Here is a 23,950-nt window from a genome sequence, read left to right on the forward strand (position 1 = left end):
TAAAATGAATAATTCAGAAACATTTAGTACATTGACAATGTTGTACAGCTATCACCTCTGTCGAGTTCCAAATGATTATAGCTTTGAATTTACCTCAATATGTCCCCAAATAAACTACATCTTTGTAACCACAATACTGCACACAAAATAGGTGCTCAATAAATAAAAATGAATCAAATATTCAACAATGGAAAAGCACCTTATAGATTATTTTTCTCCTTTTTTATTATCTAGTTTTAGAAAAAATATGGAATTAAGCCTCATGTTCTGGGAAGATTTATAACATAAAAAGGAAAGAGAGAAAAAGGTTCATCTCTAAAATTTATTAAGGAAATGGATATTTAGAATCAACACTTATAATTTGCCTTTTAAAAACTCCATTGGACAAATATTTATTGAGAATTTACTTAGGTGTCAGGAACTGTTCTAAGCACTGAGGAATACAGCAATGAACAAAACAGACAAAATTCCTGCCCTAAAGCTTACATTCTCGTAGAGAAAGGGATAAAATAAACCTAATAAGTTAATTATAAGGCATTTCAGAAAGTGGTAAATGCTATAGGGGAAAAAAAATCAGAGGCATGTAATTAAACCAAAGTTTTAGGTGGAGATATGAGGAGGGGTTGCAATTTTAAACAGGTTGGTCAGGGTGGGCCTTATTGAACAGGTGAGCAGGTGTAAGCAGAGTTGAAGGAGGTGAGAAAGTGATTCATACAAATATTTGAGGGAAAAGGCAAGGTGAAGGCCTTGAGGCAGGAACATGCTGATGAGCAGAGAGAGTCTGAGAGAGTCATATGGTCTCACTTACTTGTGGAGCGCAAGGAATAACATGGAGGACATTGGGAAAAGGAGAGGAGAAGGGAATTGGGGGAAATCAGAGGGGGAGATGAACCATGAGATACTGTGGACTCTGAGAAACAAACTGAGGGTTTTGGAGGGGACGGGGGTGGGGGGTGGTGGGGAGAGCCTTGTGGTGGGTATTAAGGAGGGCATGTATTGCATGGAACACTGGGTGTGGTACATAAACAATGAATCTTGGAACACTGAAAAAATAAAATAAGGTTTAAAAAAAAAGAATCCTAACAATGCCAGAATGGTTCAGACAGTGAGTTGGGGAAGTTTCTAGCCTTCAAAACTTGCTAGAATGGAGTTATCATGAAAAGAGATGGGAATGGCCTCTGGCATTTGGGAGGGGAAATTAGGGGTCCTGTGTGAGACATGTTGGAGATGACTACTATTTCTCCAAGGGTGTGATGGGAGAGGGATATATGGGTCTAGGGAAGAGAGAGGCATAGGCCTGAGATGTAAAACTAGGAATCACAGCACTGGAGGGTATTGAAAGTCCCAAGACTGGATGAGAGTCTAAAGAAGTGAGACCCAAGGACTGAACTCTGCATCACTTCCCTGGTAGGATTTAAAGAGAAGAGAAATCTGCAAAGATGACTCAGAAGGAAGGATGACTCCAGAGAGGCAGGAGGAACACTAAGAGTGGATGAGGTCATAGAAGCCAAGAGAAGAAAGTGGTTCTAGAAGGAAGGAGCAATCAACTGTATTAAATGACACTGAAAGATTAAGTAGGATGAGCATGGAGAACTGACCCCTGAATTTAGTAAGATGGAGGTCGCCAGTGAGCTTAACAAGAACAATTCTGACAGAGTGGTCTCTTATACATGGAGCACATATAAGAGTGAATGAGAGGAGAGGAATTAGAGACAATGGGTTTCAAAATTTTCAAGAATCTTTACTGTTGAGGGAAGCAGAGAAAGAGGTGGTAATTGGAGATAGGAGTGAGATTAATCCAGGCTTATTTCTTCATTTAAGATGGGAAAAATATAGCATGCTGATGGGGAATGATCCAGTAAAGAGCAAAAAAAACTGAAGACATAAAAGAAGCAGGGAAGAATGGCTAGTAATCCATCCTTGACTAGGCGAGAAGTAATGGAATGCGCACATGTGGAGGGGCTGACCACTGGACTGTAGACAGGTCAGCTGTAGTTAGGAGAGACAAATCAGGGTCTAGTGAAATGCTTGCTGGCTGATGTGTAGGCATGGTAAATGGTAGTGATGTATGCAGAAGTCCTCATCTGGGTGCTTGAATTTTCTCAGTAAACTCTGCGGCAAAGTAACCAGCTATAAGAGGGTGATGGAGAAAGCATTAGAATAGAGGAGATGTGAAAAAGAAGTCAATTTATAATTTTTAAAAAGATCTTATTTCTTTATTTGAGAAAGAGTGAGAGACAGAAAGAGCGCACACACAGAAGGAGAGAGAGAAACAGTCTCCCTGCAGAGCAGGGAGCCTAATCCCGAAATCATGACTTGAGCAGAAGGCAGAGGCTTAACTGATCGAGCCACCCATGGGCCCTGAGAAAAAGTCATTTTAGAAATCATTTTGGATTGTGCTACTCAAAGTGTGGTCCAAGGTCTTGTGTAAACTGTAAATAGTAAAGTGTTACTGTCTGTAATAAATAACTTAATAGCATAGAAATTGAGAAAAAGTGTGCCTCACATGATCAATGGGTTTGTTTCATTGTACAGCACACTTTCCATGAACATGTACAATTTTCATAATTTTATTTCTTCTTTTCCTATGTTATGGTTATTCTGTGTATATTTGTTGAGTCATAATTTCATTTTGGTTAAGTCTAATTAAAAATTGGGACTTGTGTATTTACATCTTTTTAAAATTTCGGTTTTCTTAACTATTCATTTTATTGGATTTTGTTCACAGTCAGGTGGAGAAAACACACTGGTCCTTTACCACCCATAGATTGAGAAGCACTAGTTCAGGAGAGCTGGACAATAATGAAGCTAGGAAAATGTTCTGTGATTGCCAAGGAGCATGAGCAGCTCACAGGAGGTCTGCAGACACGTTATGCTGCATGGAAGCAGGGCAGTACAGACAAGGGGCAGGACGCAACTGAGCTATTGTGCTGCCAGGTGAGCATGATAATGCATGAGAAGGGCAAGGAAATACTATGGAAGGGAGCAATAAGAATGGCTGACCATGGAATTCAGGCTGGGTGAAGAGGAGATATCAGAGGTCTAAGGGGGCACTAAAGGTTACAGCATCGACAGACCATGGGTCTCAAAAGGACTGAAGGATTGTTGGAATACGGGATGAGCTACAAAGGCAGAAGGTGATGAGGAGAGTATAAAACTCATGCAATTGAGAATATGAAGAAGTTGTAGCAATGAAGCGGGGTAGAGGAAAAGATTCTTGGAGGAGAGAGGTCACTGACCTCAGACCCACTTTGTTGGAAGAAGTGTCTCTGCAGATTTTGGAATCATCACAAAGTAAGGCCAAAGCAGTGTTGAAGCTAATGATAATGAGCCAGGAGCTCAAATCAACAAAAACTGAGAAGGAATGGCTGGGGGCTGGAAGGTAACTCTAAGAGGAGATGCAGCATTTGGACTTCTTAGGGAGGGCAGGAAGCAGTCATGGAAGAGGAAGAACAACTACTACAGGCAGCGTGGAATGAGCGCTGCGGGCGAAAAACAGCCATCGCTTGACAGGATCTCACAGAAGATGGTGTTCTCAAGGAAAACACAGGTTCTCTTGCAACCGGCAAGTTAAGGGATGCCTACAAAGAACAGCTGGAAGAAACAGCTGGTTTTGCTGATGATGGACTGTGAATTGCAGAGGGTATAGTGATAGGGTTTTAAGAGGTGGTAAAAGATGAATAGAAGGCAGGGACAGAAAAGAGGATTTATGGAGCCATATACAGAGTGTGGGAGAATTCCATGGTCAGAGTGTGGGAGTTTCCCATCAGTCCAGGGCTACTGAGGATGCCTGGCACAAAAACAAAGTAAGCAAGATAGTTTTAGAAAGATATCCCTCATGGACAGTGATTTTTATGAGACAAAGGAGGGCCCAGGCCTGGAATACTCAATTATCAGTAATCTTTCATCTTGGTTCTAGATATGGCATGATTCTTGACCTTATGCTCTCTCTCCTGATGCTACTTAATTTCTTATAGTACGAAACTGAATAAAAGGTAGGTAAGGGCAGAAAGATAGCAAATGATCTATTCATATTACTCCTTATTAACAGCTTTGCTGAAAAGCAGGTTGGTTAAAATGAACATTTTCAATTATCTGTTTATTCAAATTGAATACCTAGAAATCGTCTATACCTCTATTCACTCTACCAATTTTTACTATGTATTAATATAAACACAGCAACATGTCCTAGACTACCCCAGAAAATGCTGACCTTTATTACATTACATTATTTTAATGAAATAAAACTTAATAATATTAAAATACTGGAAAAGAGTCATGGGTAGGGAGATGGTAACAAAATTAAGGCAGATTTTTCAATGGCTGGAGAGAAAGAATAAGCATCACAGAGAGCACCCCAGCTGGGGCCTCAAAAGTAAGAACTGCCTATTAAAATAAAAGAAACAAATTCTTTTGTCGTTATGATCTTGGCTTTACTATATTAAAGACGGTTGAGTAAGAGAAGGAATGGAAAAGGGACAGAGAGGGAGGAGAAGAAAAAAGGGAGCTAGGGATCCACAGCTGAGAGCTGAGAAATGTATTTATTGTTCCCCGCTCCCCCTGAACTCACTTCTCAGGAAGGATGACTTACTAAACTGATAGTCTACCTACAGCTTTTTAGATATTTACCTCTCTTTTTGGCAAGTAATCTTTGTCTTTTTTTGAGCCAGACCTTTTCTTCTTCTCCTTCCCTCCCATTAATCCCTCTTCTTTATCAAGATCATCTTCATTCATTTTTTTATGTTAAGGAGGTGGGGGGTAAAGCAGGGTTTCGGACCAACCAAGCCAGAATGATACCACCTCTCTGCTAAATCACCAATAAGCAAGTGAGTTATCTGGGTGTGGAAGGACTTACACACTGGCACAGTATGAGTAAAGTAGTAAACAGTATATGATAAATTCAAGGGATTTTTTTTCATTTAGAAGGACAGAAAATTTACCTAGAACTCGATGCCTGTGCTAATTACATTGTCAGCCTCTCCAGATGTACTCACTGCCTTTCTCTCCCTTGCTGTGTTTCAGAAAGCAAACTGCACAAAACACATTAAGAGCAATATTTTTCCCTCTCGCCTCAAGTTAGATTTGGCTAGTAGGTAACAACTGGCAAGAAATCAGAAGGCAGGAAAAGAGCTGGAGTGTTGCTTCTCCTTTGCTTCCTCCCCACCGGCCATCTTTGTTTGTGTAGAAGCTGCGTTCCTTTGCGCAGCACCACAGTGACTGCCAAGCAGCCCTCTCGTGCAACCCATTCTCTGGTTTCCAGAAGCACTGCTCCCTTCCTCGGCCCTGAAAGTCTAGGGTGAAAATAAGCTTTCTGCTGTTACTATAGTTCATGGCACTTAACACTCTTTGGGGGGTCCCTTATGCTGCCCATGTCTCTGTCAATAGTGCCCTCATTAAACCTCTTTCAATTAACCCCTGAGAGTGCCATTTATTACATTGACTACTGTCAGCTACACTGACATAGTGTCTGACAGAGCTTCCAAGAAACTTTTGGAGCCAGGTCTACCAATCCAATTTCTTTTCATTCCAAATCGCTCAACTCAATATCTACTTCACTGCTCCTCAGTGAAACTCCAACACTATCCTGTTGAACTCCCTCCTCCACGACAACTGGCTATTATGACACACAACCCTTTAGACTTACAGGCATACCTCAGAGACATTTCCGGTTCCTTCCATACCACCACAACAAAGCGAGTCAAATGGATTTTTTGGTTTCCCAGTGCACATAAAAGTTACATTTACATTATACTGTAGTTTATTAAATGTGTAATAGCAGTACATCTAAAAAAACCATGCACATACCTTAATTTTAAAATACTTTATTACCAAATAATGCTAGCCATCATCTGAGCTTTCAGGGAGTCAAACTTTTTTGTTGGTGGAGGGTCCTGCCTCGATATTGGTGGCTGATGACTGATCAGGGTGGTGGTTTGCTGAAGGATGGGGTGCTGCGGCAATTTCTTTAAAATAAGACAACAATGAAATTTGCCACAGCATTAGACTCTTCCTTTCTTGAACAATTTCTGTCGCATTCAATGCTGTGATAGCATTTTACCCACAGTAGAACTTCTTTTAAAATTGGGGCCAGTCCTTTCAAGCCCTGCTATTGCTGAAGGATGGGGTGCTGTGACAATTTCTTAAAATAAGACAACAATGAAATTTGCCACAGCATTAGACTCTTCCTTTCTTGAACAATTTCTGTCGCATTCAATGCTGTGATAGCATTTTAAAACTGGGGTCAGTCCTTTCAAGCCCTGCTATTGCTTTATCAACTAGGTTTATATAATATTCTAAATCCTATATAGTCATTTCAACAGTCTTCATGGCATCTTCGCCAGGAGAAGATTCCTTCTCAAGAAACCACTTTCTTGGAGCACCTGGGTGGCTCAATGGGTGAAAGCCTCTGTCTTCGGCTCAGGTCATGATCTCAGGGTCCTGGGATTGAACCCCATATCAGGCTCTGCTCAACGGGGAGCCTGTTTCCCCCTCTCTGCCTGCCTCTCTGCCTACTTGTAATCTCTCTTACTCTGTCAAATAAATAAATAAAATTAAAAAGGAAGAAAGAAAGAAAGAAAGAAAGAAAGAAAGAAAGAAAGAAAGAGAAAGAAAGAAACCACTTTCTTTGCTCATCCCCAAGAAGGAACTCCTCATCCATTCAAGTTTTACTGTGGGATTGCAGCAATCCCGTCCCATCTTCAGGCTCCACTTCCAAGTCTACTTCTCTCCTTATTTGACAGCCACAGTTACTTCCTCCTCTGAAGTCTTGAATCCCTCAGAGTCCTATCCGTGAGAGTTCCCATCAACTCTGTCCCCAAACTCCTGTTAATACGGATATTTTGACCTGTTCCCATCCAGGAGTCACAAGCATTCTTACCGGCATCTAGAATGGTGAATCCTTTCCAGAAGGTTTTCCATTTACTTTGCACAGATCCATCAGAGGAATGAATCACTGTCTGTGGCAGCGATGGTCTTGGGAAATGTATTTCTTAAAGAACAAGACTTGAAGGTCAAAACTACTCTGTGACCCACGGGCTGCAGAATGGGCATTGCGTTAATGAAAACAGGCATGGAAACAACATGAATCTTGCTCTACGTGCCCATCGGGGCTCTTGGGGGACCAGGTGCATTGTCAAGGAGCAGTCATATTTTGAAAGGGATCTTCTTTCCTGAGCAGGCGATCTCAACAGTGGGATTAAAATATTTGGGAAACTGTGTAGTAAACGGATGTGCTGTCATCTGGACTTTGTTGTCCTGTTTCTAGAGCACAGGCAGAGTAGATTTAGGATGACTCTTCTGGGCCCTGGGGTTTTGGGAAGGGTGAATGAGCACTGGCTGCAACTTCAAGTCACCAGCTGCATGAGCCCCTGACAAGAGAGTCAGCCTGTCCTCGGAAACTTTGAAGCCAGGGTTGACTTGTCCTCTCTGGCTGTGTAAGTGCTAGGAGGCATCCTTGTCCAATAGAAGGTTGTTTTGTCTATCCTGAAAATCTGTTGTGTAGTGTAGCCACCTTCAGGAATGATCTTAGCTAGATCTGCTGGAGAACTTGCTACGGCTTCTGCATCAGGCCCTGCTGCTTCACCTTGTACTTTCAGGTACTAGCGGTGACTTCTTTCCTTCCTTAATCTTCAAGAACCAACCTCTGCTGGCTTCCAGTTTTCTTCTGTACCTTCCTCACCTCTTTCTCTCAGTCTTCATAGAGAGGGCCTTGCTCGGGAATAGGCTCTGGCCGAAGGAAATGTTGTGGCTGGTTTGAGCCTCTCCAGACCACTGAAACTTGCTCTGTCTCAGCAAGAAAGCTATTTCACTTTCTTAATCACTCCTGTGTTCACTGGAGTAGCACTTTTAATTTCCCTCAAGAACTTTTCTTTTGCATTCATCAGGTGGTTTGGTGCAAGTGTTTGGTGCAAGAGGCCTAGCTTTTGGCCTCATTTGGCATTCAATATGCCTTCCTCACTAAGCTTAATCATTTCTAGCTTTTCACTTAAAGTGAGAGATATTAGAGTCCCGCTTCCACTTGAACACTTAGAGACCATGGTAGGGTTATTAATTGGCCTATTTCAATATTGTTGTGTTTCCGGGATCTCAGAGTAGCCAGAGAAGAGGGTGAGAGATGGGAGCAGCCATTGTGGAGCCATCACAACACACACATTTATCACTTAAACCCACCATTTTAGATGGGTATGGCTCATAGTGCCTCAAAATGATTATAACAGTAACATCAAAGATCACTGATCATAGATCACCATAACAAATACAACAATAATGAAAAAGCCTGAAGCGATAATTACCAAAATGGGACACAGAGACACGAAATGAACATACACTACTGGAGATATGGCGCCAACAGACTTGCTCAACACAGGCTTGCCACAAACCCACAAATTGCTAAAATGCGATATCTGCCAAGTCCAATAAAGTGAAGGTCAAATAGAAGGAGGTATGCCTGTACTTATAATTTATCATTCACACAGCCTCCATTCTCCATTTCTATAAATGTCACATACCAAAATGCACATAAAAACTAGATTTCAGGAATCTGGTCAGAAAGAGAAGTAGCTTTCCTCAGTAATATCCATCTCACCTCCTTCTCCTTGTTGAGCAACACCAACTGGCTGTCTGTGAGGATGCAATACTTCCGCTCCCATGTTGTCGTCTCTGTGTAGGGTGACTGGCCACAAGACAGACGATGGGTGGGTGGCCCCTTGACATCTGAGTGACAAATATGAAAAACAAAAATGAGAAACCAGTATCATGCTTACTCAGTAGACCAGTAGTTTAAATGTAAGATTCTTCAAAATTGAATTAAAGAGTTTTAAATATGAACCTAAATGCTAAGTTGAAAACTCCCTCTGAAGAAAATAAACTGTTATAAACAGAGGGGGAAATTGGCGCTTTAGTCTGCAGAAAAAAAGGCTGAAACACTAGAAAGAACTGTTAGCACAAACTTGACACAGTAATCACCACTGCACATGTACTAAAACAATGGGAGGTTGCTCCACAGCTAAACTAACATTCAAAATAAAGAGGTGGGGATGACTCAGAGACAAGAACAAAAGACAGAGCCTCTCGTCTTCAGGAAGAAGGCGACATTACACATACACTTTGAGAGTACTGCTGACCCCAGACAGAGAATGAAGTTATTATCAGCCAGTGTCTTCAAAATGACTTTACCTCTAGTCACACGTAAAAATTAAAAATATCGAAACTATAGCATCATATTACCACTAGAGGCCAGTAAGATCTTAAAAACCCAGAGAGCAATTTCCTCTAGGAAAGATCTAAACATACTACCATCAGGTCTCTTAGAGGTGGAGGTGAACATCAGAGTTAAAGATCTGGCTCTTCTCAAACATCTCATTTTCCTACTAAATACCAAGTGGTTACTCTCACTTTGTTACTTTAAATTTTTTTTAAGTGAACTGTTCACTCATTTGGGCTGCTGCAAAACTTGCAACACATCTTAATCAAAACTACACATCGGATCCACTAAATAAGCCTTTTATAAACAGTTGAATATTAAAAGTTCTTTAGCCATGAAGGACTAATTCCTGTCAGGAATATACTGAAGGGATAATTTTAAAGGCGTTATTTATTACTATGTAGTTACTGCGCCAGAGGAGCATCTGAAACTGGAGAAATTAGAAAACAAACAACCTATGATGACAGCAGGAGAGTTGTAAATCAAAAATAAGCATATTTTATCTATTACATGAGTGTTTTCGTTACTATTACTTTCTATAAGACTTTTTAATCACAGGACAATATAGGCATTGCTGGTCCTGGCTTGGAGGAAATACAAATATTGTCCTAGATATTTTATACCATAATCACCGAAATATGCAAAGCTACAGCTGGAATTCTGTCGGAAATAAGTAAGTTGGTAACTAGGGCACTTAGGGGAGGGCTCTCCTTTTGCATTGCCTCGTGCGACCACTATTTTCTTCAGCGCTCCTTCCTTTGCTCTCTAAACATCTATCTAACCCTGTTGTTCTGCATATTTAGGGGAACTTATCAACTACCCTACAAATAACTTGGTCCCAGAACCCGTGTTCCTGGTGCTTGGCTGGACGTGCTACCAATTCTTAGTTCACTGCTTTCCTTTCTCCCCGCCGCCCCACCATCCGGGGTCTGTCTCCTCTTCACTGCGTACCGCAGCATAACTATAGCTTCTCCAGCACACAAACTCTCCTCCCTGCCCTCAACTCTCCCCTTGTATTCCAATAGAGCATCTAAAATTATTTTTAAGTTTTCCTTAAGACTTCAGAATGTCCTGGAATTATCACAAAAAGCTTGAAAGGAGATGACTCTTCATCCTTTTTGACACACAGAAAAGATTCTTGCCTGTGCTTAAAAGCCATGTCAAAGCTGATTTTCTTCACATGATTTGGACAAACAAATGGGTTAGATTTTTACCACAATGCAGGCCTATTTTTAGAGTCAAATACCAACTCCACTTCAACGGAGAGGGATGCACCTACTTTATGTGGAAATGTGGTGGTTTTGTGGCCTAGACAAGTTTTGATTCAAATGACTAACCTGCTTACGTAAGTTAGCCACGGGTGACCTAAGCTGCCCACTGTAATTTAATTACAACAGTAATCTTAGGATCTATACTAAGCAAGAAGACACTGATAGGCTCTGTCAATAAAATTAGAACACAGGATACTACATTTATAGCATAATTCAGGTTTTCTGACCAAATAGAAATCTGTATCAGCACTGAATTTAAGAAAGCCTAAATTCCCTTCCCTGTGTCATCCTGAGTAATTCTCCTAAAATCTCACAGTCTCATGTTCTCCCTTCCTCCAACCTCGGCTTTGTTGTTGGTTTCTTTGTGGTATTGGGAAACAACACAATGTCTCACACAGCATTTTGGGTCCCCAAACTATTCTTCCCCAGTGCTAAAGGTAGAATGAAATAGGGAGCAATACCACTGTATTTAAAAAAAAAAAAAAAAAAAAAGTTCTGCCTAAATGATGAGACTGGTTAGCCATATTATAAATTTTATAGTTTCACATTTATTATCTAATACCCACTTTTTGATCACTTTGTAAGAATGTACCCCAAGGAAGAAAAAAAGAGAGAAGTTAGAATAAGTGATTTTGGGGGGTTATTTTAAGCACTTCTGGATTAAGGTTTAAAAGACATTTTAAATAACAAGATAAAGTAAGATTCTAAAATAACCTATAGATTTAAACCATTCATCCTATCATGTCCTCGTTTCCATGTTTACATGAAGATTTAACAGTACACTTGTAAAGCTTAGATATTAAGATTATATTATCACAGAACAGGCTCACCTTACCAATACTATCCATCAGTCAATCAATATCAATCTCTTTCTTTCTCCCTCCTTCCCGCCCCCTCCCTCTCCTTCTCCCTCTCAGCTCTAGTAACATACTTTGAACTTCTGACTTCCAATTATATTTAGTGTCTAAAGTTCATTAGAGAAAAGGATAACAGATTTAAAATAAGAATCGTATAGCAAAACTAGAAAAAAAAAAATTAGCTTTCCATTGTCCCAGCCCTGTAAAGCTACTAAGGGCATTGGATGCTGGCTTTATTACAAAAATTGAATAATTTTAGAAACATTAAAAAGCATCAGAGTTGAGTGCCTGAGTGGCTCAGATTAAGTGTCTGCCTTCAGCTCAGGACACGGTCCCAGGGTTCTGGGATCAAGTCCTGTGTCAGGCTCCCTGCTCAGTGAGGAGCCTGCTTCTCCGTCTCTCTATATCCCAACCCCTGCTCATGGTCTTTCTCCTACTCTCTCTCAAATAAATAAATAAAATCTTAAAAAAAAATCGTAAGTTACTCATTGGATCCCTTTGAAAAGCACTTCTCTAAGAAGACTGGCTATTATCATGCAAACTAGTAATTCTCGAATTCTTTTGGTCTTAGGATCGCTTTAAACTCTTAAAATTATTGGGGCACCTGGATGGCTCAGTAGGTTAAAGCCTCTCCCTTCGGCTCAGGTCATGATCTCAGGGTCCTGGGATTGAGCCCCAAATTGGGCTCTCTGTTCAGCAGGGAGCCTGCTTCCTCCTCTCTCTCTCTCTGCCTGCCTCTATGCCTACTTGTGATCTCTATCTGTCAAATAAATAAATAAAATCTTTTAAAAAAATTTTTTTTTAAATAAGCTCTTAAAATTATTAAGGACTTCAAAGAGTTTTTATTTGTATGGGCCATATTTATCAATATTTACCATACTGGAAGTTAAAACTGAGAAATTTTTAAAATATTTAGTCATTTCATGGTAATAAAAAGAAACCTATTATATATTAATACAAATAACATATTTTAAATGAAATGTAACTATTTTCCAAAACAAATAAAAATAAGTGAGAGGAGTGATGCTGTTTTAAGTTTTGCAAATCTCTTCTTTGAAGTCTGGCTTAAGAGAAGATAGCTGGGCCCTTATATTCGTTTCAGCATTTCATCTTGTTTTGGCTGAAGTATGTGAAGAAACTCTGGACTGACACAGGTATGTTAGAAGGGAAGAGTATTTTAATAGCATTTTTAGATAATTGTGGATCATCTTTTTTAATACTATACAAAAGCCTGACAAGAGGATACTTCTTAAAAGTGAGTAAAATATGGAATCGGACCCCACAGCAATGACCTTTTCACACTCTGTTACATTAAAAATCATTGGTGTGCCTTACCTTTGTATGGATTTTTTTTTTTTTTACCCATATGCATGAGGTTTTAACACCAGACACTGATCATTTCCAAAACACTGCTTTAGTTTTGCAGATTTTCCAAATTATGGCACTTTTCATTATGTAATATCAAAAAATCACATTCATTAATCTTCAGAAAAGTCTTGACCTTCTCACAGAAGTCTTTACTGGGAAGCTATCAAGCATTTTTTGTCTTGAATTTTATCATTAGCAATAAATACTGTTGGTTTTTTTCCTCTTACATGAGAGGTTTATGTCTTTCTTTTTCCAGAAAATGTCTGCCAAATAACCACAACCGAAGAACTATGGTTTGTCTTTCCGTTGTTGTTTGAAGTAAAAGTGGTGTTCCATGAAAACAAGTGGCAAGTTCAGCCTGCAGCTCAATTTGCACAAAACGCTTTCTGCTGTGATTACTGTCATACTTCAGTATACAGCTCATGGGCGCTTCTCATGTCATCAGACAGAATGTTAAAAAGATGTGAGCTCTAGGGTTGAGAGTTAATAAAATTAAGTACTTTCTCTGAGTTCTCAAGGGTTTTCTGAAGACTAGCTGTTTTCCCCTCCTGTATGTTGCAGAGGAGACTGCGATGACCACTGTCAGTCTGGAGCCACGGCCGTGATTCCTACTACTGCCTCAGTGGTTCTACTCATAATTGCTTTTCCATCACCAGTACAAAAGTCCATATGGTTTCGGTTTTTATTAAAGGCAAGTGTATTGTGAAAATAGTTTTAACCTAACAGATCAGGGGGATCCTTGGGTTCTAGGGTTCCACAGACCATACTTTAAAAACCACTGCTTAGGGTGCCTGGGTGGCTCAGTTGGTTAAGCAACTACCTTCAGTTCAGGTCATGATCCTAGAGTCCTGGGATCAAGTCCCACATTAGGCTCCCTGCTCCATGGGGAGTCTGCTTCTTCCTCTGACCTTTTCCTCTCTCATGCTCTCTCTCACTCTCTCAAATAAATAAATAAAATCTTAAATAAATACATACATACATACATACATACCACTGCTTAGACACAGGAAGCCGATGAGGATCCTAAGGAAATCTGGCAATAGCTTGCTAAGATGAAGGAAGCAGGAGAAAGTCAGAGGCCTCATATAATGGATGGGAGGCTCATGTAATGGCCTGCCATGGAATAATTAGGGTCATAGACTGGTGACAATGAAATAGAAAGAAAGGGATCATGTGACCCTAATTTCAAAATAGGAACTTGGCAGAGAAGACTGCAACAAAGTTCTTCAAAACAGGAATACAGAAAACCTAAAGGGAAACTTTTTAATTTGAAATGAATTAGAAGGATTCACTGTAATCCATTATACCCAAATCACCTCAAAACAGCATTCAAAATACCAGATTACTTAGTCTGTCAATTAAAAGGCAAACCCTGGGGACGCCTGGGTGGCTCAGTTGGTTGGACGACTGCCTTCGGCTCAGGTCATGATCCCGGAGTCCTGGGATCGAGTCCCGCATTGGGCTCCCAGCTCCACGGGGAGTCTGCTTCTCCCTCTGACTTTCTCCTCTCTCATGCTCTCTCTCACTGCCTTTCTCTCAATAAATAAATAAAAATCTTTAAAAAAAAAAAAAAGGCAAACCCTGGGCCTCCTCAAGCACTAATACAAATTTAGTAACTACCTGGCAAAGAAACAACAGCAACAATTTTTGTGTGTATAACCCTTCCTCATAACCCTTCTTCGTAACCAGAGAAGGGAGCATCATGGCCTGTCACATCCTTTAACAAAGATGAGGAACCAAAATGGTATGACAGAGCTAGAAATTCTACTAGGTAAAATCCATAACTTGTCTTACTGTAACTTTTCTTTTAGAGGGTAAGCATCTTCTTGTCTCTTCCAGACTTAGAAAGCATCTCAGAAGATTTACAGTAGGAAAGTATTAAAGGGATCTGATTGGAAGCAGAAATGGGATAAGGAGAGTGGAAAGAACAAGTCCATGACCCAAATAGAGAATGTCAAAGAAAAAACAGCTGTGAGAAATTTTACTTTTGTATCATACAGCTCCTTAGAAGTTCATCTGAGCTGATTTTGAATCACATCATTTACTAGCCACATGTTCTTTTAAAATTCGAGCATTATTCTGGGTACCTGTGTGGCTCGGTCATTGAGCATCTGCCTTCGGCTCAGGTCATGATCCCAGGGGCCCTGGTATCCAGCCCCGCATGGAGCCCCGCATCAGGCTCCCTGCTCAGCCAGAAACCTGCTTCTCCCTCTCCCACTGCCTGTGTTCCCTCTCTTGCTGTGTCTCTCTGTCAAATAAATAAATTAAATCTAAATAAATAAATAAATAATTTCCTACATTACAAGTTAAATGCAATTGGTAAAATCCTAAACCTATTTGCTGCCATCCAAAGCAAGCTTTACAGATTCTACAGAGAAACTCTTCCAACTAATGTATACCCTAATGTTTCATTTAATCTCAATAGCCTTTCATTGATTCTTAGTGACAAACTAAAAAAGCAAAAAAACAAAACAAACCTTTTGGAAATCTATCTATACAGGCAAGATTTTAATGTATTAAAAGAGAAGCACATTTCTAGCAGGTAGTTTAAACTGCACAGCTTTGAACTACTTAGAAAGATCTATATTTTCATGTGTGTGTGTGTATTTCCATGCCAGAGCCAACCCAGTGTATTAACGGCAAGTTCTTCCCAACATTCAAATTTCAATTATCAGACTTGTTTTCCTTCTGAATTTGGTTAGAATTCAAAGTGAAAATATAAACATTACTTTATAAAAGTCTTGCAACTGGAATGACCCCTTCTTACAGAAGTAAAAATTCATCTAAATAACTTTACAACAGACCTATGCTACTCAAACTAAGAATATGTCCGTTTCCCGAACTACACAAAAGACTATTTTACTCTTCACCAAAATTTTAAAAACAGTTTTAACAGAAGTTCAAGTTTAAATATCATTTATATTCATAGGCCAACTAACAAACTATATTTTAAAATGATAGTTCTTTATTCTTCTGATAAAGAATAAAATCCTTGCCCTGCCATACAGCTATAAAAATGTGGTATATTCTTGGCTATCTTCTATGGGCAATTTCTGCTGCAACAGAAGAAATGTTAGAGTTGCCACACAAAGACAATTCTTCATCATAATGTCCGTAACTGTAACATGATGCTTAGCATCAGCCCCTGACGTTAGATACATGGCCAAATAATTTTATAAGTGAGTTAATGCTGTCTGCTCAATACTTGGTGTGGCTGCCATCAATTACATCAATATATTTTGAGTCACTCTCTTTCATTCTTATAGTATTGAAAGGAGAGACAAAACCAACCAGGACATTAAAATAAAGTTTAATTTTCTTTATTTTATCCTCTACCTATATTTCTACCCTCCATATCCTGTCAAAATGTCAGAAAATACCTATTTGCAGAATAAGCAAACAAAAGTCTTCTTAGAATAACTACCCAAACACTAAAATTATTGGCTATGAACTCTGCTTTGTCCTGACACACAATGAGCCCTTGGGCTGGCAAATGACATTACCGTGCCTACAAACTGATGGCCCAAGTAGATTTAAATATGGTCACACTCACCTTGGTAAATAATAAGAATACTAAGTAATAAATGATTCAGTTTGTTTAAGATATAAAAATCATCACTAGGTCAGAAATGTTTGCCTTTATGGAAAATACATTTTAGTCTTTATCATAAATTCACTATGAGACCATAACTATTTGTTGAAATGAATTTATATTGTGTCTTTTATGCTTAGCCAGGCATTTACGTTTCCTTCTTAACTATGGAGGCTTAATTGCCTTGCTACTTGATCACTGATGGCTGGTCATTAAATCCCCTCGGTTGCCCATTACCCTTTTTAAGAGAAAGGGATAGCAGGCAGGAGACATCACATGACATTTCTTTCTGGTGAGTGATTTCCTTTACGCTAAGATTTGCAAAGGGTCCCTTTGCTGCCTGCCTCTAAGTCTCAGAAGCACCTGGGCCTGAGCCTGGGACTTGACATCAGCTCTACCACAGGGCAGAATTATCTGATAACAATGTAATATATTCCTTGAGAGCCTGACCTTTATAGTAGACAATCAGATTTTTGATAAAGGTAACATTTCTTTTTTTGGAAGAACTGATTTTAATTGGATGCTATTATCTAATTATTTTAAAGAAGGTGACCAGGATGGGAAACAATTGCTATGACGGTTCCACCTTGCTTCTCCCTTCGTCGCTAGTATGGTTTGCACTGCACCTGGTCTCATGTGCCGTGCAAGAGCAGGCAGAGCAGATGACACGGTTTTCTGCTGCTTTTCAGACATGCATTAGAAGGAATAAGTCTCATAATTCCCACACAGGGCCAAATACTGCTTAAGCAGCTCCATGGCTTGGATAACTGAATGGAATGTTGTGAATGAGGCCACGTTCAGATGACAGATGACGGTCAATCACAGCTTGTATTTCAACCCCAACAGGACCACTTACATCTACAGTTACTCTCACCTAAACAGGAAAATATAAATTACTCAAAATAATTCACTTATATACTAATCCCTAGAAGGGAAAAAAAAAAGTCTATATGCAAGTTTTTCTTAAATAGCCAAGTATTGTGCAAATTTAAGAAAAGTGTAAGAAAATACTAATCTGTCCCCTAAAACATAAGCATGATCTTACAGAAATGGTCAAAACTCAAGATCCTTTCTGCGTCTCATATTGCTGCTACTGGTAGAAAAATGGACTATATTAAGAATCAATCTCAAACACCATGTAATACTCATTTCTTCTGTTATATTTAGTACCTCTTCCTATATTAATATACCCCTACGCTTGCCTCTTTTTGAATTGAATCTCATCACTTTCCTTTAGGGGCAGCTGCTCTCGGGAAAGAATTAGAGCTTTAAAAGGAATGTGATTCTTAGTGGAGAAGGGAAAAAAAGAGTAAATAGTTTACCACTATTGAGAGATCAGTTTCTGAGGTTTTAGCAATTGGTTATACAGCCAATACTGTAACAACATCTCTCTATCTAAAGGAGCAAAAGAAGGCTGGTTTTATTTTAAAAATAAAACCTATCAAGAGTTTGGCAGCATTAAAAATTTTTTTTTTTTTTTTTATTTGACAGATAGAGATCACAGGTAGGCAGTGAGGCAGGCAGAGAGAGAGAGGAGGAAGCGGGCTCCCTGCCGAGCGGAGAGCCCGATGCGGGGCTCATTCCCAGGATCCTGGAATCATGACCTGAGCTGAAGGCAGAGGCTTTAACCCACTGAGCCACCCAGGCGCCCCGCATTAAAAAATTTTAATAGCTCTACCTCTTTCCACAGTATCAACGGAGCTAGAATTCGAGAGCTAAATATGCATCTCTTCTGAATTGTGACCTGTTTGAGTCACAAATCACTGAGCTTACAGTGAAAACTATCAAGGAGATAATATACGCTTCTCTAAAGAATCCTATCAGTCACTCACTGCTAAGTTGACAACCCAATTCAGTCAGCTCAGTCCTGACGCAACTTGGCTGACTTACAAAAGAAGCGAAAAACCTTTCTTTTTATCAAAAACCACTGACCTCAAATCGGGAGGAGGGAACAAATACCTACAACATGAGACTATAAAGCAGTAAAAGGAAGCATTTACCACTTTCTCTTCAATACCTCCAATACAAATAGAACTGACACCCTTCTTACCCAAATGTAATCCATGCCTGCAAATGTGCTGCATGGCAAATTTTCATGTAACAGGAGACTATATTCTGATTTTAAGTGAAAAAAGAGTAATCTAGTTCAAGCTCATCTAAAACTCCCAATTAACTTCCCCAAATATTAAGTATTCTTAATACTTCATATATATGATATTCCAATTGTATATATCTATATGCAATGCACCAAAACTTCTAAATTAAAAATAAACAAGCAAAATCATTAATATTTAATGAACTTGTTAGTGGGTATGTTTATGCACAATATACAGTATCAGATACAAATTACATTTTCTTCTTATACTGCTAACATGTACTGTAAGGTAAATAAGTATCAGGTTAAGATGCATAGTGAATGCAAATGGCACAACAAAATAAAATTAACAAGGCTTTCTAAAACTAACACCACTTTCATAATTTTATCATTTCTCAAAAATAGGTAAGAATCACAAACGTACACACACGGTACATGGGGACATATACACAGCAAAGCTTATGTCTTTCGTCTTTCTTTTGTCTCTCATTAGCCTTTATCATCTCCATCATTTCTCCTACTGTAAGAGGTTTACTAATCCTCCTTGGCTCACCTACTTTTCACAGGCTTTTCCATTATCTTAAAAGATATTTTGATTGCATGAACCCTTTAAACAACATGATCATGAAATACAATCCTGTTGGGAAAACAACTGATACAGGATGGTAGCCTACTCCACTTTCTCTTACCCAGATTCACGTGCAACTTAATGTTTTTGGCCAGAACACATATGCGAGTTTCTTTTAATGGTAGTTCAATTTGGACGGTCAATTTTAGGTTAAAAATTTCCAAATCATTGTAGCAAATATTTGGATGATGAGAGTTCACGTATCAAGAGATACTTTCACATTACAAACAGTAAAGAGAAAAAGAATGGATAGAGGGAAGCAACTGAGATAAGTGTCAAGTAGAAATAAAAACAAAGGTCAACACAAAAAGAAATGCATGGAAGAGAGAGATCCTTTGGGAAACAAATTAGAGTTGAAAGAGATGTTAAAGACTAGTAAACCACACTCCTTCAGTTCATAGATCAATAAAACAAGGCTCAGAGAAAGAGAATTACTTGCGAAAAGGGATGAACTTAGCAGTTACCTTATAATTTAGTTCTTCTGATATGTGATCTAGAATTTTTTCCAGCATATCAGTAAAGCTTCTTCCTGCTTTGTTTTGTTTTTAATTCAGTGAGTATTTATTTATTGTGCATACAGTACTGTACGTGAGCCTGGGAAAATAACAGCGAGCAGGACAGACCCAGTCACTGAACTCATAGAGCTTTAATTTAGTAGAGGGGTCAAATACTGTACAATTAGAATACAGTTAATCTAAACAATTATGATAAACACTATAAGAAGCAGTAAAGGATGTTGTGAGAACATATAATAAAGGCAATGGACCAAAAAAAAAAAAAAAGCAATGGGCTTAAGTCTGAAGCATTATAGCAGATAGGAAGACGGTCAGTGGAGAGGGGAATGTAAGCACTAGCATTTCAGGGGAATGAAATCACAGGCCCAGAAGACTTTGAGGAACAAAGTGGTTCTGCTCACTCCTCAGACACCTAAAAAGGAGGTCTCTCTGGCTACTGCACAGGGAGTAAGGGCATAAGAGCAGGAGCTAGGAGGCTGGTGAGATAGTCTGGGCCAAGGTCATGCAGAGAGATCTTGGAACCAGGGTAAGGATATTTGTTGGTCTGGAATCTAGGAAGGAAAGGAAGCCCCTGAAGAATTTTAAACAGAAGAGTGACACTACTGATGCATACTTTTGTCAAGAGGTAAATGGGGGTTTTTTCATTTACTGAGAGTAGGAATTCTGGAAGAAGACCAAGTTTGAAAAGTAGCTAATGAATTTAGTTTGGGTCCAATTAGGGCAAAAACAAACAAACAAACAAAAAACAAAAACAAAAAAACAAGTCAAAGCTATATCTCTATCCAGGTCCAAAACCTCTAATCCTGGCCTACAAAAGAACCTGGAATTGCTTCAAGGAGGCCACAAATGCCTTATTCTAATTTCATTTCAAGAAATATATGGCAGCTACTAAGGTTAAAATGTAAGACTGAACATACATAATTTCATTTCTTCTCAAAACCCCACTAAAACTAAAGATAAGTTTATATTTATAGGTAGAGACAGAGCTAAAACTCCATATACATGGAAAAAAACAGAAATAGGGGAAAATTAAATAAAATTTTAGAAGCTATAAAGAATATATTCAAGTGTTAACTGACTTACCAGGCCTGAGAAAATTGAAACCTAGTCTAAGAGTGAGGAAAGCTAAGATCCAACCCAATTTATATCAGAGTATCTTCAAAAAGTTTATGGATAGGCCAGTACTAGGTATCGTTCAATGGGAAGGAGGGATGGTCTAAAATGAGACCTGGGTAAGCTGATTTAAGAATCAGTCGGTGTCCCAAGATCTTCTCTCCAATTAATTCTACAGGGAACTGTCACTCCCAACCACCCAGGTGAGAGAATGGAGGTTTGCTCTCTTGGAAGGGTGAAATCAAGGATGAACTAAAGGATGACCGCTATGGTTGAGAAGAGCATAAAATGCTAAGAAGTGCTTCCCACAAAATTCTCTTTACACAACCTCTCCTTTCCTCCAACTGACTCACAAAACTGGCAGACAGTCTTTTGATCTCCAGGTGGCAATTAGAAGAACATTCTGTGGGTATCACATCTGCTCAAGAGAAAGAACCAAAGAGGATTCTCCCAACAAATAGCCCATTTAGATCACCTTACAGAAAAGCCTTCAGTAGCCAAGCCCCAACTCTATACTCAGATCTTCCAGGCAAATTTCTCATTTCCCATTTTTAATCTGGAGTAAAGATACCAGAGATCAAAGAAAAGTCTCTACCATGGAAGAAAAAAAAAAAAAAAAAAGAGATCAAAACAAAAAGGAAAAGGCAATTTGAAGGAGACACAAATGATACCAGGAGAAAAAATACAAACAACAATCATTATCCTAAAGGGGTATGAGAAAAAATGATGTCCATTAAACAAAAACAGGATGCTTTTTATATAAAGCAACAATTATAGAATGAAAAAGAGTTTTTGTATATCAAAAACATGATATCAGAAATGAAAACAAGGGGCGCCTGGGTGGCTCAGTGGGTTAAGCCGCTGCCTTCGGCTCAGGTCATGATCTCAGAGTCCTGGGATCTAGCCCCGCATCAGGCTCTCTGCTCAGCAGGGAGCCTGCTTCCTCCTCTCTCTCTCTGCCTGCCTCTCTGCCTGTTTGTGATCTCTCTGTCAAATAAATTTAAAAAAAAAATCTTAAAAAAAAAAAAATGAAAAAACTTAATAGTAGAGTTAGAAGATAAAGTTCAGAAAATATCCTGGGGTAGGGGGGTGGTGGAGACAGAGATGGAAAAGAAAAAGGAAAAGAAACTTGAGAAATTAATCCAGGAGATTCAATATAAAAATGTTAGAAAAAAACAGATATCCACCAAAGTATATCGCTAAGAAAAACCAGTTTACATGCAAAAGCTCAAGAACAAGAATGGATCCAGACTTCTCAAATGCGTACCAGGAATTTGGAAGACAATGGAGTAATGCCTTTAAAATTCCGAAAGAAAATTATTTCCAACCTAAATTATTCATTTAGCCGAACAATCAAGTACGTGAATAAAATAAAAATGTTTTTGATATTCAAGGCCTCAAATTATGGGGAGTATCCTAGTCTGCATGGGTTGCCATAACAAAGTACCATAGAACTGGGTGGCTTAAGCAACAGACATTTATTTTCCCATAGGTCTGGAGGCTGAGAAATCCAGGATCAAATGCAAGGTAATTTGGTTCCTGGTGAGAGCTCTCTTCTGGACTTGCAGATGGCTGCTTTCTTGCTGTGTCCCCACATGACAGAGAAAAAGAGGTATCTCTTCCTCTTCTTATAAAGGCACCAGTTCTATCAGATTAGGGTACTACCCTAATGACCCCATCTAATTTTTATCACCTCCTTACAGTCCTATCTCTAAGATACAGCTACATAAAATAATTGGGGGGAAGAGGGACACAAACTTTAAATCCGTAACAGGGAATAAACCAAGAAAACAGCACACCATATTTTTACAACAGCTATTCCAAACTCAGGAGAGAATCAATGAGTATTTCAAAATAATCACAGAGAAATAGGAGGCTGTTAAGTAAGCACCAAATATAAGCAATCCTGACTGGAACAGTGTGAATAAAGAGACTGGCATGCTGAAGACATCATACCATGCTTTTTGCTACTGTACCATTTTTTAAAATACTGGAGCATGTGCTTGAATGAAAGGAGGAGGTAAATAAAAAGAGAGATAGCTTTAAGATCCAAGAAATAGAGCTTCCACCCTATGACAAAGGCAAAGAGAATGCTAAGGATGAGAGCAAAGCAAATATCTAGCATAATAGCTATTCAGAGAACAGTCTTAAATATAAGAAGACCAGGGAGTTTCCAAGAGGCATGTCACCAAGAAAAAAGAAAATGAAACAAAATTAATTTGGATCTGATAAATTACCTGGTACTATTGACCTTGAGTAAAAACCGTACTGGAAGACTACAGGAAAGCATGGGAAGAGTAAGTAAAAGGTACAAAGAAACCTACACAAATGAAAAAAGCAAGGCAATTATTAACCTCAGGGAAAAAAGCAAGCAAAAAAAAAAAAAACAAAAAACGGTAAGAAAGAAAATGTAATAATGACATTCAACCATGCCCAATTTAGGCAAAGTAGTGTAAAACACTGAATACTGATTATAAATATACACATAAATGTTTATATATAATTATGCTAAGACAGTTGGGATGATTGCATTTGAAAGCTAACTCATCAACCACCATAACAAAAATCAATAAAAATCTCAAGAATTGATGAATTAAAAAGGCAGCAGTATATTAATGTTATTTAGGATGAAGGAGGTATGTAAATGCCAGAATAAAAAATTAAAAGAGCCAAAATTCTTGCCTCAGAAAAAGGAGGACAGGTTGAGGAAAACCAATGTATTCTGTTAAGAAAAAGGCAGACAATCCAATCAAACAATAGGCAAAAGACTTGAACAGTCACTTCATAAAAAAGAATATGCAGGGCTGGGTGGCATCTGCCTTTCGCTCAGGTCATGATCTCAGGGTCCTGGGATGGAGCCCTGTGTCAGCAGAGAGCCTGCTTCGCCATCTCCCTGTGTCCTGCTTATGCTCTCTCGTTCTTGCACTCTCTCACTCAAATGGATAAATAAAATCTTAAAAAAAAAAAAAATCCAAATGTCCATTTAACATGTAAAATGGTACTCAACTTCATTAATCATCAGGGAAATGCAAACTAAAGCCACAGTGAGAGATTACCACCACATACCCACCAGAGTGGCTAAAATGCAAAAATACTAAGTGTTGGTGAGGATGTGGAACATATGCAGGTGGGAGTGTGACTTGGTATAATCACTTTGGAAAACTGTTTGACAATATTTACAAAAGCTGGACATATAACTATCCGGCATTTCTACTCCTAGATATATACCCAATAGAAATAAGGACATATTTTCACCAGAAGACATGTATAAGACTGCACACAGTGATGCTATTCATAATAGCCCAAACT

The 23,950-nt window shown here is 38.9% G+C and overlaps 1 protein-coding gene across 1 annotated transcript in view; it reads right to left on the reverse strand.

The window, feature by feature from the left end:
* Positions 1-23,950, reverse strand: part of RASAL2 (RAS protein activator like 2) — a 359,939-nt gene that overhangs the window by 180,129 nt on the left and 155,860 nt on the right. The window contains 1 exon segment of the mRNA XM_047703675.1: positions 8,585-8,712. Within this exon segment, the coding sequence (XP_047559631.1) occupies positions 8,585-8,712 (128 nt within the window).

This window comes from Lutra lutra, chromosome 15, assembly GCF_902655055.1.
Source record: "Lutra lutra chromosome 15, mLutLut1.2, whole genome shotgun sequence".
NCBI lineage: Eukaryota > Metazoa > Chordata > Mammalia > Carnivora > Mustelidae > Lutra > Lutra lutra.